Source organism: Myotis lucifugus, unplaced genomic scaffold, assembly GCF_000147115.1.
Source record: "Myotis lucifugus unplaced genomic scaffold, Myoluc2.0 scaffold_390, whole genome shotgun sequence".
Lineage (NCBI taxonomy): Eukaryota > Metazoa > Chordata > Mammalia > Chiroptera > Vespertilionidae > Myotis > Myotis lucifugus.
In genome coordinates this window covers 274949-293292 of record NW_005871438.1, presented here as the reverse complement: position 1 = coordinate 293292, position 18344 = coordinate 274949, and the positions used below count along the sequence as shown (strand labels likewise).

The 18344-nt window shown below is 42.6% G+C and overlaps 1 protein-coding gene across 1 annotated transcript in view; it reads right to left on the bottom strand.

The window, feature by feature from the left end:
• Positions 1–14687, bottom strand: part of GPR158 (G protein-coupled receptor 158) — a 354431-nt gene extending 339744 nt beyond the window's left edge. The window contains exon 1 of the mRNA XM_006101994.3: positions 13774–14687. Within this exon, the coding sequence (XP_006102056.2) occupies positions 13774–14687 (914 nt within the window). The remainder of the gene's footprint in view (positions 1–13773) is intronic.
• Positions 14688–18344: the final 3657 nt, after the last annotated feature.

Here is an 18344-nt window from a genome sequence, read left to right as displayed (position 1 = left end):
TTTGGGAGTGAGCAGGCTGGTGGGGGGCAGTTGGGGGCAATCAGGCTGGCAAGGGGGAGCAGTTGGGGGGCAAGAAGGCCAGTGGAGGGGGGGCAATTGGGGGCGAGCAGGCCAGCAGGCAGAGTGGTTAGGGGCAATCAGGCAGGCAGGCAGGTGAGTGGTTAGGAGCCAGCGGTCCTGGATTGGGAGAGGGGTGTCCAACTGCCGGCAGTCGGACATCCCCCAAGGGGTCCCAGATTGGAGAGGGTGCAGACCAGGCTGAGGGACACCGACTCCCCCATGCACAAATTTTGTGCACCGGGCCACTAGTATAATTAATAAAACGATGGAGAGAGTAGGGAAAGGAAAAATGAAATAAAAAGAAGCTAAATTCCACACTTATCAGATTGGAGAAACTAATGGTGATTTTATTTCCTAAAACTCATAATCCTATTTTCCTGTTGTTAATATGCTTCATTAGAGATATGTTTCTGCCTTTACTTGTTTTCCTGTCATGCAAAGACTGCCTCCTCCAAATTCATGTTCCAAATGTTCATGGTCTTGCTTCTGGCTCTTCTGATATGACTTCTGTGCCTTGTGCCTCTTGCTGGCAGTTCTTCGGACAACCCCTGACCTCGACATCTTAGACCTCACCATCTTAGACCTCACCATAAAAGACAACAAAGAGTGTGTCAGAGAATGCCAAATGATAGGACCTGCCAGCCATCAGCTTGAGAGAAGTCAAGGACCTGCAGGATGTCATCCTAGGCAAGTTGTGTGTGGGGGGGGGGGGCGGGGGGGGGGCGCAGAGTTTTGCCCATGAGATTATCTGCTGTGCCTCTCCCCTTATTCTCCTGCTGTCTGTGTCTGAAAAGTGTTTCACTTTACAGGTTTAAGTCAGGGAGCAAGAAAAACATCCCACTGATTTTTGCAAGAAATTCTGGGTTTTCGAACTCTACCTCTTTTACCTTTCAAGTATTCCAGTTAATCTATTCATATTTGAGAGAATGGAACAATGAGAAATAGCTTATTCTTTGACTAAAATCTCATCAGAGAAACTGGGGGAGTCCAGGGCAGGAAGGCCAAGGCTGAAAGAAGGAAGGATAAATAGGCAGACAAAATAAAACAAGAACTTTATAATAAAATCATCCAAAGGGAAAAAAATGAAAATACATCCACAACTTACATATTATTACAGAGGTAGAAAATTTTTAAGCACTTAACCTGTTTCTATATTACCACAACATTTTAACCATTTATTGAACACCTTCTGTATACCTTACTCTCCTCTTCTGCCTCATCACCCACCTCTCACTACATTCCAGCAAAACTGACTTTCTTCTATTAGAGGACTTAAAAGCTCATTCCGGCCCTAGCCAGCTTGGCTCAGTGGATAGAGCATCAGCCTTCAGACTGAAGGGTCCCAGGTTCAATTCCGGCCAAGGGCACATGCCTGGGTTGCAGGCTCAATCCCCAGTGGGGGGTGTGCAGGAGGCAGCCAATCAATGATTCTCTCTCATCATTGATGTTTCTATCTCTCTCTCTTTCTCCCTTCCTCTCTGAAATCAATAAAAAAATATATTTAAGAAAAAAAAGCTCATTCCTATCTCAAGGCCTTTGTTCTTTTCTGTTTTCTGTTTGAAACATGATTACCTCAGTTTGTTCCATGGCTGTGTCCTTCTCACCCTTTATTTCATAACTTAAAGTCACCTTTTCAGAGAGGTCTGAAGGCCACCCTACCTTTTGGCCACATTATCTTATTTATCTACTTACAGCACTTGTTTCTATCAAACCTTATTTCTTATATCTATTTTGCTTGTTTATTGTCTATCTTCCTCCCAGTGCACACAAAAAAAAATCCATAAGGACAAGGATTTTGTCTGTCATTTTTCAGTATTATATCCCCAGCACCATGTATACTCTATAATTTTTTTAAAGGAATAGTGCATTTTAGACATTATGCTAAGCTCTTTACATATATAAGCTTGTTTACTCTTTATGACAATGTACTCTACACCTTTTGCAGAAGAGGAAATTGAGCCACAGGGAGAGTTAAATAACTTTCCCAGTGTCACACAGTAAGTGAAAGTGGAAACTCATGGATTGAAATAGAAATTTATAATCCCAAACCCTTTCTCTCTTCCATACTACCTCCCTGAAATTTGCAAGGCACTGAGTATGGGATTTCATAAAATGTGGTCCTTGCAACTTACAGGACATGTAGAACTGGTTGGGGACATAGGATCCTATATAATAAAAGGCTAATATGCAAATTGTCCCCTTGACTGAGAGTCCAACTGGGAGTTCAACCAGGGGTTGGGGCGGCCCGCCAACCACCTATGGCCCCTCCCCCCGGCCGGCACCACCCAATCGGCCCCGATAAGGGTTGGCCAGCCGGACCCCACCCATGCACAAATTCATGCACCAGGCCTCTAGTGTTTTCATAAAAAGACAAATAATAATAAGAGGCAGCCGTCCAATGAATGCGCCTATCTTAAAGGTGAGGAAACACAGAAGAACCCAAAATAAAATGACTCAGCATTCCAAGGCTGAGTGCCTGTGATCTCCCTGCCTTCATAAAGAACCTGCTAGTCATTCTACCCCTACCAATAGGATTATTCACAATATTGGAATGCTTCAGCTATCCAGAACGACCTGCAGCTGAAGTTGCTAAGTATTTACAGTGTTTAATTTTTATTCTTAAAATCTTGTAAAATGGATTAAAAGTACTTCAACTACTTTTATTTTTTCCCAAGTCTGTGTTTAAGCTGCTTCTGAATTACAAAGACTTTGTTTTTAATAAGACTGTTGAACCCATCCCTTGGATTATCTCATTCACAGGGTCTGGGGAGGGCCTGCGAATATATTATCAGACTTTTCAGTGAGCTTGATGGACAGCCAGATTTGGGACCAGTGAATAAAGAACATAAATTAACATTTACTTGGTGACTCAGAATCATTTTATTTGTGCCTGTTAATAAACTACCAATTCATTGCAGCCATAGCTAGTATAAAAAATGGTCACCACATCCCTGGGTCTCAATTTCCTCACCTGCAAAAGCAAAAATAAATTGGACTATATGATCTCTAAAATCCTGTATACTTCTAAAATTCTAATTCTCCAAAAAGGAGCGTTTCCAGAATATTGAGTAAAAAAAAAACATGGCTTCTTTCAAAAATGCCATCACCCCCAATGTATAAACACATATATACACACATTTTCTCTCCAAAATGAATACTTTAATGGGAAACCTGAAATATAAAACTTGTAACCATAGAAGTAGTGAAACCATGTTAGCAACAGATTCTGCAAATAATCTGGCCAGTTCTTTTTGAGCCTTGATGATGTAAAAATTTAAATTATTTAACATTCCATTGATCCATGAAAAATTTCCAGTTCACATTCTGTTTTTTTCAGGTTCTATATGTGCATTAATCTTATGTTCCAAAAAAAAAACAAGTATGTAAATAAATGAATAAATAAATAGAAATGTGATTCGGCAAACTTATGCACACACATATACACTCACATACACATACATACAGAATCCTTGAAATAAAGATAGCCCCAGAATAGAATAATTATATGTGTCCCCTCTACTCTAGCAACTTTTGACCATAGGCATTTTTGCCCTCCTGAAGATGTTTGGCAATGTTTGTAGACATTTTTGATTGCACATTGGGCAGGGAGGTTGCTACTGGGTAAAGGCCAGGGGTGCTGCTAAACATCTTAAAATGAACAACACAGACCACACAATAAAAGATTGCCTGGCCCAAACTGCCAGTAGTGCTGAGGTTGAGAAACACTACTCTACACAGTGGTCTGAAGGATCAAATAAGGGAAAACCAAACTCTTTATATTCCATTCCAGGCAGCTGACCAGAAAAGAGGAAGAAAAAACTCTCACCTCCACAATTCTACATAAATCTCATTAACCAAAACTAATTCCAAGGCTATACCATAAAGTTTTATTTCCACCCTGACACTTCTAAGCACTTTAAAAAGGAAAGACAGAGCTATTCCTTTCTATATTTGATCTATAAGTGCTCTTTTACTCGCACTCTCCTAGGCATTTTCCCACAGTGTGAGCGAAATGCTTTGCCACTTGCTGTGGGAAAGATTTTGATAATCCTTACCTCACCTATTCTGAAGATAAAAGTTTCTGAAGCTTTTCTGGCCTGATATCTTACCTAATAATAGACAAACATGTAAATTGACCGTCCCTCCGCTATGCTCACCAGCCAATCAGGAGAGTATGCAAATTAACCCAACAAAGATGGCGGTTAATTTGCATACATAGGCGTGAAGCGGTGGAGCGAAGACTGAAGGCTCCGGCCGGAGTGAAGGCCTAGGTCCCGGGTGCCAGAGGATAACCGGTCCCGGCAGCCAGGGGAAGGGAAGGCCTATTGCACGAATCTCTTCGTGCAATGGGCCTCTAGTTTTATATATTTCACATACATTAAAATGAAAACATGGCCCAAACCAGGAGGTCATGGTTTGATTCCCAGTCAGGGCACATGCCCGGTTGTAAGCTCAAACCCCAGAGGGGGGCTTGCATCATTGATGTTTCTATCTCTCTCTCCCTCTTCCTTCCTCTCTCTGAAATCAATAAAAACATTAAAAAATTAAAAAATGTGGTTACATGTTTTAGTATAGCTTGTCTTTCTAAGGAAAATTATGAAGATAAGTAGCAATCTAATTCATATACAGCAGGAAGGTCTAGATTTTATTTCCTTATATGCATATTTTGCTGCACCTTGATAACTTATAAAGGGTAAGTTATAGTTGGAGAGACCTTGAAATTTATTCTCCCATTTCCTAATACCATAGTAATCAAAAATGCCATTAACTGAAAGATACACTATTTTATTGTATACCACTGAAAGAAAATGTATGTCAATTGAAAATGACATGCCTTCAATCATAAAATATCGCAATTTGAGTGACATCAAATGTAAAAAAGGTGCATCTTAGAATTGAAAACAAAATGTATTATTCAATATTATAATGCCTTTTCCTCTTTCTCAGATAAAAGCCATGTGTTATGTTATTCTATAAAAGTCCTTCCATAATAATGTTAAAAGGTATACACATCGCACAAAACACATAAATGGTGAAAAAACTAGCTTAAAGAAATAAACCAAAATCTTAGGTAATTCTAAGGTTCCTTTCAAGTTATAGATACATTACATACTTTTCTGACTAGACAGGATTTTTTAAAAATCTATTATATAGTTTTTCTATGGGGAAAATTATAGTTATAGTTTTTAATAGGGGGAAGTTGCGACAGATAACTAGTTATCTAATTATAGTTTTTAAATGGGGGAAAGTTACAACAGATATTATCTACACTAATAAGAGAAACATGCAAATTGGTGTCACTCGCTATGCCCACCAGCCAATCAGAGTGACTATGCAAATTAACCCAACAAAGATGGCAGTCAATTTGCATACACAGGCACAGAGCGAAGACTGAAGGCTCCAGCCTGAGTGAGGACTGAAGACTGAAGACTGAAGAGGCTTGAAGACTGAAGACTGAAGAGGCTTGGCTTCTCCGCTGTGGCTGCAGCACAGAAGCCAAGCCTCGCTGCGGCCGGACCAAAGGCCTGGGTCCCGGGTGCCGGAGGAAAACCGGTGCCGGCAGCCAGAAGAAGGAAGGCCTATTGCAGGAATCTCTTCCTGCAACGGGCTTCTAGTAATGAATAAAAATTAACTGGATCCAAATTAATTAGAAGTATTAGTTAACTATGAGAAAGAGACTGCCTTTGAGAAAAAGGGAGATAATAGGATTTTTGTTTAGGGAAAATGATTTGAAGGTCAAATCACATTTAATTCTGTGGTTTTTATACATTTTACCTATAATAATGGTAATGAAACTACAGTTGACCCTTGAGCGACATGGAGGTAGGGGTCATGACCACGCCCCCAACTCCATGCGTAGAAAATCTGTATATAACTTTTGACTCCCCCAAAACTTACCTATTAATAGCCACTGTTGACCAGAAGTCTTACTTATAACCTAAACAGTTGATTAACACATTTTTAAAATATGTTCTTATGGATTTTTTATAGAGATAGGAAGAGAAACATTAATGTGAGAGAGAAACACTGATCAGCTGCCTCCGGCATGCCCCTTACTGGGGATCAAGCCCATAACCCTGGGCATGTGCCCTAATCAGGAACTGAACTGGGACCTTTTGGTGCATGGGACCACATTCAACCAACTGAGCCACACCAGCCAAGGCAACTCATATTTTGTATGTTATATGTATTATATATTGTGTTTGTACAATTTTTTTAAAAATGAAGAAAATCATAAGGAAAAGAAAAACATTTACAGTATTTATTGAAAAAATATGTGTATAAGTGGAACATGAAGTTCAAATCCGTGTTGTTCAAGGGTCAACTATAGATGTATCCTGTGATTGCTTTGAGGCACTATAATATCCTTTGGGGGGAAAAGCCAGTCTTTGTTCCTATACTAAGTTTGGCATTGTAGAAAAAGTATGTGACTTAAGAAAGACTTTTAGCCAAAAGAATTAATCCTTTACTAAATTGAAAAAGCATTTCATAGAACAGCTTATCCACGTAAACATTTTTACAGGTCAAATTTTTCTCTGTACGAAGAAAAACTTAAGATGCATAAATGCCCAGCCAAAGCAGAAATGACATATGGACATATTTGTTTGTTTTTACTAGAAGCTGAGAAGCAAATAAAGCTATAGACCAGTAAAACCAACCCCAATACATATGCCATAGCTGTGCTGGGCAAGAAGCTTAATAATGCTGTTGGCTACGAACTCTCCCCAAAACCAGTGGACTGCCTATTTGACATAATGGCCATCAAGCTGCCAACATTATCAAAATCTCAAGGTACTGTTTTAGTAGTTTAGCTGTGAATACCAATTCAGAACTGAAAAGAAAACAAACAAAGCCCTAATAATTCTATACCAACCAAGTGAAAATAAATCATCAACACACTTCTTGGCATCTCAATATCTATAATAATAAAAGCATAATATGCTAATTAGACCAGATGTCCTTCCAGACGACCTTCCGAATGAAGCCAGGGCTGTGAGGGAAGTCCAGGTCCCAGGTGCCAGAGGGAAGCCAGTGCCGGCAGCCTGGGAAGGAAGGCCTACCCTTGCACGAATTTCATGCATCGGGCCTCTAGTGTTACAATATAATCAAGAACACAGTGCATGTTGGAAAAGAGTAGCCTTAAAATCCTGGGCAGGGAGCAACAGACTTCTGCCTTTCTGAAGTTGAAAGTAAAATTTAAGTTATCCAGCAGCCGAGGCTATAAAATCAGTCCAGTGAGGGCACCTGTTCCCTCTCCATAGGGTAGGCATATACTCTTATTATTTATTTAGCAGTCCTCAAAAGCCCATATCTGCTTCCAAATGCTTGTTCTAGAAAATGGCAAGGCTGTACCACTGTTGGACCAAAATAAATACCCTTTTTTGAAATTTTAAGGACAACTACAGAGGGAACTTGAAACAGGTTGTTATTAAGAGTAATTAAGGCGCTCCAAAATGCCTAAACATTGATTATCCTGTAGAAAATAACACAGGTATACTGAGGCCCTTTCTTTGAAAACCTGTGAAACAGCAATATGTTGACTTTAAGTAATTTAGGGGATCTTTTAAGATCTGGAAACTCAGATCATGCTTATTTTTATTTTGAAATAGAGTTCTCATTTTACTGTGTGTGCATATGTGTGTTTGTGTGTGTTTACTTAACTCAGTGTTCATTGAGAAGGCTTTCTATAAATATTCTATGAATAAATGACCATGATAAAGTCAAACTCTGTACATATATATACATGATCTGCATTTAAATGAGCATATAGTAATGGATCTCAGCATTATAATCAAACAAAACTTAAAAATTAAAGTGACACATTTGATGATGTGCATAATCATAGACTTTCAGGATTATAAGGAGCCCTACAGGTCACCTAGTCCAACTTCCTCAACTTGCAGATGAACAAACTGAGGAGTAAAAGGCACTTGCTGACCATAGTAACACCATAAGTAAAGGATGTGGCCCAGGCTAGTGCCAACATTTGTTTCTAAGGCCATTATTTCCACCAGGATCCACAATCCTTACAAGCCTTCACAATTATTAAGGATGAAACAAAACCATCATTTAAATTATAAATTACTATAAATACAGCTAAACTAAGAACATTTCTGTTCAGACAGTATTTGGGAAGACAGAAACTACAATACAGCATATTTACTGAACTTCCTATGTGATGACAAGTCTTCAATTAGTTTGTAGGAAATTGCAAAGGAGATACAGTTTACTATTCAATTTAGAGATGAAATAATTGAGACTCAAAAGCCTCAATAGAAGTTATCTAAAAACACATTGATCTATCACACAGGTAAAATCTCTGTGATGTCCCTATAGGTATCCTCTTCACCACTACCATGACCTACAAGAGAGACATAGGAAATATTTGGCCTAGAGCAATATGGTCACTTCTTTTATATTGTGCAAATTGCCCTGTTTTGTTGAAAACAGATATCTGTATTGGAATCACTGATGGAGTGTGTGGGTGTATTGTGTGTAAAGGAGACAAAGTGACCCCCTGGGGAATAAACAAATCAGTGACACCATGTTCATTCTGTTAGCATCTAAACAGGGGTCTTCACACTATTGTGATCATTCCTTCATTGCCCTGTTGCCTTTTTACAAACAGCAGGTCTGACATTTGTTTAGCTTCCTCTTCCTTAACATGTTACTCCCCTATCATATCAGGTCCCCAGGCACTGTGCTTATGTGTATCACCTGTTCCAACGCTTACTTGTTGACCATTTGGATAGACCACTTAAGAATTCACAGAACAAAGAGTTATAAAGGTATCTGGATATAACCAAGTTCATTCCCACATTTTAATTATGTAGAAACTGATTTCCAGACTGTTAATACAGCCAGTCAGAGACAAAACTGGGACTTGAGGCAAAATGCTGACTTAAGTATAATGTTTTTCTCACTATACAACATATTTGCTTTTATGATTGGCCTAAAAAGAATGTGCATATCGCCTATTTAGGCCAAATATGTTAATTGTTTGAAGCCATTATCATATTATATTTTTAATAACAAGGTGAAAACAAAATTGCTAAGACATAGCAGCATAAGGTAGTAGAAAGACAATACAAGCTTCATAGCTAAGTAGATATAAATTTTATTTAGGCTCCCAAATTTACTAGCTATGTTACCTTGGTCAGGTTGCTCAACCTTTTTTTAATATATATTTTTATTTATTGATTTCAGAGAGGAAGGGAGAGGGAGAGATAGAAACATCAATGATGAGAATCTTTGATTGGGTGCTTCCTGCATGCCCCACATCCTGGTTCATGGGTTGACACTCAACCACTGAGCCATGCCAGTCAGGCAGATTGCTCAACTTTTCTGAAGTTTAACTACCAGAGAGTACTAAGAATTACATGTACTGGTATATATAAAACACCAAACATATAATAGGTGCTCAATATGTAATGGTTTCCATTGTTTCCAAACTACCACTAAAGAACTGTGCCACTCTAGCAAATTCCTTTAGCCCTTTGGGTCTCCATTTCTTCCACTCTAAAATGAGATAAGCCCTAGCCAGTTTGGTTCAATGGATAGAGCATCAGCCTGCGGACTGAAGGGTCCCAGGTCTGATTCCAATCAAGGGCACATGCCCAGGTTGTGGGCTTGATCCCCAGTGAGGAGCATGCAGGAGGCAGCCAATCAATGATTCTCTCTCATCATTGATGTTTCTTTCTTCCTCTCCCTTCCTCTCTGAAATAAGTAAAAATATATTTAAAAAAATAAAATGAGATGAAAAAAAATAACACAAGTGAATTCCAAAGAATCTTTCAGTTCATCAATAAATAATAATTCCCAAAGATCCCTTCACATTAATTTAAATTCAACAAACACTTAAGTACCTTATACCCATCCTAGGCACTGAACAATTCCAACTACCACAGGAAAAGTATCTATGATTTCAGCAGAATGGGACTAACTGCATAGTATTTTAAGTTACACAAAGAAAGAATTCTATGCAAAACAAAACGCTTAACTTTAAGGAAAACTCTACACGGGACATCAGAAACCTAATGTAATAAATACAAATAATTTAGAATATAACTTAAATTATTACTCTGTTGTGGGTTGTTTTTTGTTTGTTGTTTTGGCTAGGATTGAAGATGAGAATTAAAATGTTTATATTATATGACTGTAACAAAAGACTCAAGAGGCATTTAGTTAGAGCAACTAATAGCATTTTTGAAAAGAAAGAAATGAACAATAAATTTTTCTTTCCATGTGAATCTCACATTAAATTTAAAATTTAAGATACTTGTGTCATTCTGAAACAGGAATAAAACCTCTGAGAGGTGTTTTACAGTGATAAACATTAATATAAGAAGGTAGTTGACCATGTTCTAACATTGCCTTTGCATTTAGTGTTTTGGATTTACATTCTCAAAAAATAAAATATAATGTAATTTAAATGACTGAATCCTGTAAGCAAGACCTGGGAAAATATTAACTGATCTTAAATAAAAATTTTAACTATGAAGTTTTTCCTCCTGTTTTCTTCCATAAGGAATCCACTATTAATGGAATTTTTTCATTACAGATAAGGTTTTTTACAAATAACTCTACAGGTTCAAATGTATTTAAAATCATGAGCAGAGCTCCGAATCATGACTTCCCGAAAATTCATTTCAGGTTTACACTGTTGGCAGACCTATACAATATTATTTATCCGTATTTTCTAATATTAGAGTACACATCTTAGATGATAAGATGTTATCAACAAAAAACGTTTGCTTTTTGTATGAAAAAACAAAAATGGCCCATTTAAATATTATTTCAAATGTGTGAAATAATGTAATATTTTCCCTAAAACTTAACAGCTATGTTATATGGGTTAATTTTTTCCCTAAAAGATGATAGAGTAAACTATGTCCCCCAACATACTTTGTGTACAAAAGTCCAGAGAGCCAAAAAAACTATGATTAAGAGATATACATATCAATCTTAGTGTGAACCAGGGTGTTGTGTTCTGTTTCTTTTGTTACTACATGAGTTTTGGACACAGCACTTCACCTTTCTGGTTCTGTGTCTTAATCTATGAAACAACAGAGGAACCATCTGATGATCTCTAAGGTTTCTTCCTTCAGTTCCTATAATTAACATCTGTGTGTATCCTCAGTACAGCATTTGAGAAGCAGAGGACATGGGGCAAAAGCACTCACATGAGAGCACTTATTCTGCCCTTCATGCATGCTGCCAGGACAAGCCAGCTTCTGTAGAAAGCCAGACACTAAATGGCCTGGCTTCATGCCTTGGCTAAAGAACACCACTGATGACTATGAAAGCACTTAAAGAGGCTCCACAAGAGGAAACTGTTTTCTGAATGCAGTCCAAAAAGTAGGTAGGGGGCATGTAGTCCTCGCAACCTCAGACCCTTTGGATCCTCTGCCTTTGATCTTGGCTGGCAGAGGCACTGAGGTGATTTAGGTAACCTATGCTTTCTGAGCCTTAAGAGAAATCATTCTGAAAATGAATGGCTCTCATTCCCAGTCTCATGTCTGATGCTTAAAAATACACATATTTTTATGCAGCAACTATATTACATGTAGCAAACCTAGGACACCTTCAAAAGACAGCATTTAGCATAGTGGTTACAAGGATGTAACCACTGGCTCTACTACTTAACTTCTTGGAAAAGAAGTTTAATCTCCCTGTGCTTCAGGTTCTCTTTCTGTAAAATAGAGAAACTAATAAACCCTAACTCATAGGGTTGTTGTGTGAATTAATTAAGATGATATATGTAAAGCAGTTAGCACAGAGCCTGACATAAAGTAAATGTTGAAGAAAGGAGGGAGAGAGGAAAACGGGAACGAAGGAAGGAAGGAAGGAAGGAAGGAAGGAAGGAAGGAAGGAAGGAAGGAAGGAAGGAAGGGAGGGAGGGAGGGAGGGAGGGAGGGAGGGAGGGAGGGAGGGAGGGAGGGAGGAAGGGAGTGAGTTTGGTTGACTGATCCTGGGACCTGGGACCCCCTTTTCAGGTTTATCTGAAGGTCACAAACAATTTGTGGGCAGTGAATGGCATCTGCTGAGCTTTCCTATTCTGAGCAAACAATATGGCAAAGATTCAAAGCATGGATCAGCTTTTATGAAATAGGATCCTGCAGAAGTCAGGAAGAAATGAGATTATCCTGAAAATAGGAAAGATTTACTCTGGTTTAAGATAACACACACACACACACACACACACACACACACACACACACCCCTAATATGGTCATACAGAATCAAAGGGGGTTGTTGTTTTTATTTAGGCCTTCTCAAGTGTTGCCAGCACTAAAAGCTACAGAATTTTATAACTGCTAGTTTCCTAGAGACCATCTAGTTCAACTGCCTGACTTGATAGATAAGTAGCTGAGGCCCAGAAAGGTTAAGTATCTTACTTGAGGTCATTCAGCAGTAAATGACAGTACCAAGACAAAGAAGCTTTCTGACTCCCCCATTTGCCAACCCAGTACTCAGCCTGGTATATTTCACCCAGTCAGTATCCTGCCCTTGTTGTGCCAAACAAAGCATTAGAACACACGCACGCACACATGTTTCTCACTTTTGCCCAGGTTCCCAAAAAAATACAAGCAACCTTGACACACACACCACCACCACCACCACCACCACCACCCATTCCAGAGCCTCACATTGTGGGATTTGGGGAGGATCCTGGTCAATCTGTGGCCCTCTTTGGAGTTTCTGCTCTCTCTGTTCCTTCCTCACATGAACTCTTAAGGGCTACTTCTAGAAGTTTCTCACCTCAAAGATCAGGCTCTTCCCAGGGCAGAAGTTACCACCTGTTAATTTGCAAATTCTCATCTTCCCACACATGCAATACCCTGAGGCAGGAAATACATAAGTTCCCTCCTAGGAAACTCAGGGAAGTCAGTTCAGTCAGAAGAACCCCTCCCTCCCTCCCTCCCTCCTTCTCTCCCTAAAATAAGGCAACCAGGTTCCTTCATGACATGCAGGGGAATGTGAAGGGCAGGAGAACTTTTAGGTATGCCTGACACGGAGAACAGAGAATAGGAGAGAGGGGATCAAGGAAGGGGATGTGGATTGGGGGAGCAGGGAAATCAAGAGAAGGAGCGACCAAACTGCAAAGTCTGGATCCTGAAGACAGCTGAGCGTCTGACTCACTGCTGAGGGAACAGAACTGCCAAGGGGGTTGCGCTGTTTTAATTACAAGAGACCGGTGCCCTAAACGACACGCATAGGAAGCAGGCAAAGCTACCCTGAAGTGGCAGAAATTAGGGACTCTCTCCTCTGGGTCCCTTTTCTCTCGCATCCGGTGCTGGCCATTGGGTGCCTAGCAGGCACACGGGAGCTCCCCAGGTCCCCCCAGGTTCCTAGCATCACCCCTGACTGGGAACTCACAGCTGCTCTCAGCTCTTCCAAGAATTGAAGGAAAGGGTGGGACATCAAAGGGTTTTCTCAGCTCTACCCCTGCTCTCGCCACTCCCCAGTCCCTAGCTCCTTGCAGGGAAACTGATCTGAGAGACGCTTTCACTGAGTGTCTGAAACTGACCAACGTGGGGCGCTTCTAGTCCCCAAGCACAGGAGCCCGCGTGGGGTGTCGCTCAGCCTCAGGCTCTGCTGTGAGGGTGGGAGGCGTAAGTATCACATCGAAGTGTCCCTTCCCCACACGCACACCCACCCACGAAACTGGAAGGAAGGATGTGCTTTGGGCATTTTTTTATCCCTCCCTACCTGAATTCCGGGACCAAGTTAGGCTGCAGCCCGTAGAAAGCAGCGGAGAGAGTGACCAGCCATCCGGGCTTGTAACTCCCATTCTCACACTCCAGATAAGGCGGAGACCACTTGACCGGGCTCTTGTCCCCTCCCAGCCCGTCTCTGCGCCGCCAGCTATGGCCCAGGCCCCGGGGGCCCTGATTGGAGCCCCGCCGTTGTACATGGGTCCGCCACTTGCGCCGGAGGCCGTGGAACCACTCGGTCTCCAGCGTGGCGTTGGCCAGGTGGTGAGCCGAGGAGGACAGGTCCTGGAGCAGAATCCGGCTCTCCTCTCGCGTGGCCTGGAGGAAGACCTGCGGGGTGGACGCGGGCGCGGACGCGGACAGCGACTGGGTGCTGAAGGTGATGGCCGCCCGGCAGATGCTGGGCTCGCCCTCCAGGAGACTCCGCACGAGCGCCTGGTACCACTCCAGGTCGTCCTGCAAGTTCTGCTCCCGCGACTTATTGCTTTGCAGCATCATGTTGAGGAAGTTGGTGGCGTGTGTCAGCGTGTCCAGCGCCCCGTGCAAAGAAGGATGGGAGCTGGCTAGAGCTGACGACTTCCCCGGCAGGCCCGCCAGTTCATAGCGGCTGGAGCAGTTGGCTCGCTTCAGCTGGAGGGAGTCCCCGGTGTAGAGGTAAGAGGCCACGTCCATGGGCACCTCCTCGGCGAGTTTCTGCGCCAAGATGGTGCCGTCGGTGGAGCGGCTCCCGGGAGCCCAGGTGTCCGAGGCAGAGGCTCGAGCCGGCTGCTGGGCGTGCTGCTTCGCCCTCAGGGTCCTCTCTCGAGGGAAACCCGGCCGTCCCGCAGGGTCGCGGCTGGCACCAGCAGCTCCCAGTCCCAGAGGAGCGAGCAGGAAGCAGAAAAGTAAAGGATAAGCCATGGCTCCCATCTGCCTCTCTCTCAAACAGGAGAGGAGGTAAGGGGAGGAGTCACTTTTTAAATTTTGGTCGTCAATGTATCCACAGTAAGACTTTGCCTAGGAGTCTTCCCCCTTCTCCAGATGGCACCCAGTCGAAAAGGACTGCAAAATAAGACTGTCTCGAAATTGGCCCACTGGCTATGCTACCGTCACAGGAAATCGAATCACCTGTGGCAACGCTGGCTGCAGCCCTCCCCGGTGCGTCGGCTGGGGATTTACGCACCTCGCAGCCTAGAGCCGAACAGGTTACCTCCCTTCTGGCTCCCGGCAGCTATAGTTAGCCTGCTTACGTCTTTCTGCTCGGCCGCTTCCACCGCCGTTCTCATCGAGGTGTGTTCAAGAGCTGGTGCTGCTGATGCTGCCGCCGCGGCCGCCGAAAACGCTGCTCCATCATCTCACCCGCGGCAGGTCCTTCCCGCCTCCAGGCTCGGCTCCTCCTCCCGGTTCGCTTCGCCCGAGGCGCGGAGCGCGCGCACACACAGACCGGTACCGCGAGCGCAGGAGCCAGCCTCACAGAGCGAAGATTCCTTTTAAGACGAATGTCCTCTGGGGTCCAGAGGGCCAGGCAGCTGGTTCGTTGAGGCTTTAGGTTTGCCCACAAACCACACTCCTGCCTCTCCCTGCTATCGGGAGGAAAGCTGGTTGAAAGAGGCAGCTTGGCCGCAACCAAACCCTTGTAGGGCGGCTTCAAGTCGTCCTGTTCCCTGTGTGGTCGACTCCTCTGTCAATCAGCCGACCGCTATTTGTTGGGAATGGGGCGGGAGCTGTCCAGTGCTGAATCCGAGGCGGCACAGAGGAGGCGCTTGAGGAGGCGGTGGCGCGAGATGCAGCAGCGCTGAGTCCTTTCACCCACTCGCGTTCCCCGATGACTCTGAAAGCTGAAGGGATGGGATGAGGTGGGCGGGAGGGTGGGGAGAGCAGAGCTTTTGTGGCTCAGAGCAAAGGAAACTTGAACGTACTGAGGAGGAGGGTGTTGGCGTCTTGCCTGCTTAGTTCAATCAGCCTTTTCTTTTGCCTGAAAAAGAGGGAGAAAGGAGTTTTCATTTCTGACTTAAATCAGAGGGGAAGGACGTAGGATGGAGACGTGTGCTCCCCAGCATCTGCTCATTTTTGGCAAATCATCAAATCCTCCTTCTTGTTGCTTAAAGAAATTATTAAAACCTACTTGCAGAGGTCTTGGCTATTAGAGAGTAATAGAGACATCTACTGGCTGAGTTTTAATGGGGGAAATGCCATATTTAAAGAACCTGTGCTTGAAAGGGCACCAGGATGAAGGGAAGGGGTGAAGGTATGCAAGTGAAGATGTAGAAGAGAGAGAACCTGTGCAAGGGGCAGGACTCGGTCTGTAAGAGAATAAGAAGGAGTGCGTCTGTGTTGAGTGAAAAGGGAAGTCATCCCTAGAGATTGGGAAGTCATTCCTGCAGACAAGGATATCCCAGCAGAAGAAAGAAGAGCTGAATAAGTATGCCAAGACTTCTCCCCAATTGCTGGGAATTCCCTTAACAGTGTCTAATTGTTTTATTTGAAGCTTTAAAAATGTCTTCTGACATTCTGAAAATACTAATTAGTACTAGAGATGTAGTGCTTTATGCGCCTCCATTTTCAATTTTTCGAATTCCCCAAGAAAGACAAATGAGAAATATCAAATTCACTTCAAATCCCAACTAATAAAAATGCCACTTATAGCATTTTAAAACATCACTGATTAGATTTACTTTATCATTTTATTTTATTCTCCCCATTGAGAAAATACCTATGCACTGAAATGTAAGCTCCAAAGAACAGAAGTCTGACTACTGTTGATCCCTGTACTATCTTTTTGTTGTTGTTGTTGTTGTTGTTAATCCTCACCAGAGGATATTTTTTCCATTGATTCATTTTTTTAGACAGAGTGGAAGGGAGGGAGAGAGACAGAGAGCAATATCAAGCCTGCAACTGAGGTACTTGTTATTGACTGGAATTGAACCCGCAATTCTAACCACTGAGAAAACCAGCTAGGGCAATCACTGTAGTATCTTGGGCACCTAAAAAACACAGAAATGCCTCACACATTTGAGCCACTCTCCAGGAGTGCCTGTCCTTCCCATGGTGCACATCTAGTAAAAAAATAAAAGGACACTATGAGAAGCTCTTGCACATTTAGCATTCCCTTCAGTGGGTCACCTTCAGTCTAAATTTCCAAACTGAGGTGCATTACTTGGGTCTAGAACAGCATTGCCCAGTAGAAATATAATGAGAGCCATAAATGTAATTCATATATAAAAGGCTAAGCGACTGTCCTACCGGTAGCTATGACATGCAATGACCACCAGGGGGCAGACGCTTTGACTGGTAGCTATGATGTGCACTGACCACCAGGGGGCAGACACTCAACACAGGAGCTGTCGAGCGATAGCAACTTTGCAGAGTGCCCTCTCACACTCTGGGACCCCTTGGGGGATGTTGAACTGCCAGTTTCTGGCCCAATCCCCACAGACCAGGCTGAGGAACCCCACCTGCCAGAGGGACCCCATTCACTCTGCAGACACCCTTTGAGCCCCTGCACCACCCCAGGTTCAGCTGGCCGGGGAGGGACTGTGGGAGGTTGGCTCCAGGGTGTGTCCAGCCCATCTCACCAGTCCTGCCCCGCTGGCCACCTTCTAATTAATTTACTTTCAATGTGCACGAATCCATGCACTGGGCCTCTACTGTGTATATCTACACTAATAAAAGAGAAACATGCAAATTGGTGTCACTCTGCTACACCCACCAGACAATCAGGATGAGTATGCAAATTAACTCAGTAAAGATGGCAGTTAATTTGCATATGCAGGCGTGGAGCGAAGACTCAAGAAGACTAAAGACAACTGAAGACTGAAGATGACTGAAGACTGAAGAGGCTTGGCTTCGCTGCAGCTGGAGTGGAGAAGCCAAGCCTCACTGCGGCCAGAGCGGAGAAGCCAAGTTTCTCCGCTGCGGCCAGACCAAAGGCCTGGGTCCTGGGTGCCGGAAGAAAACCGGTGCCAGCAGCCAGGGGAAGGAAGGCCTATTGCACCAATCTTTGTGCAACGGACCTCTAGTATATATATATAATCTTAAATGTTCCAGTGTTACCTTTAAAAAGTAAAAATAAAAAAGTGAAATTAATTTTAATATGTTACTTAGTCCAATGTACCCAAAATATTTTCAATAAGAAAGCAATGTAATAATTATTAATGAGATATTTTACATGTTTAATACTAAATTTTTAAAATCTAATGTGGCTTTTATACTGACAGCACATGGCACTTCACACATTTCAAGTGCTCAATAACCATCTGTGGCCAGAGACTACCATAAAGGGCAAGCTGTAGAAGGTAGTACATTGTGGTCTAGAATGCTCCAGAAAGGTTAGGTCCACTCAAGATAAGTCACAATGTCTCAATTTCTCTAGGAGGCCTGGTACATTGGAGTCAAGGTAACTGAGTCGGTAGACCATTGCATGTCTATTAGTGTGCATCAATAAAGGAACTAATCTAAGAGAGATTTAACACATATTCACACACTTCTAAACAGACTATGAAATCCCACACCAAGTCACAAAGACATATCACTCATTCAACAAATGTTGATTGACCCTCTACTATGCATCAGGCATTGTGCTTAGTA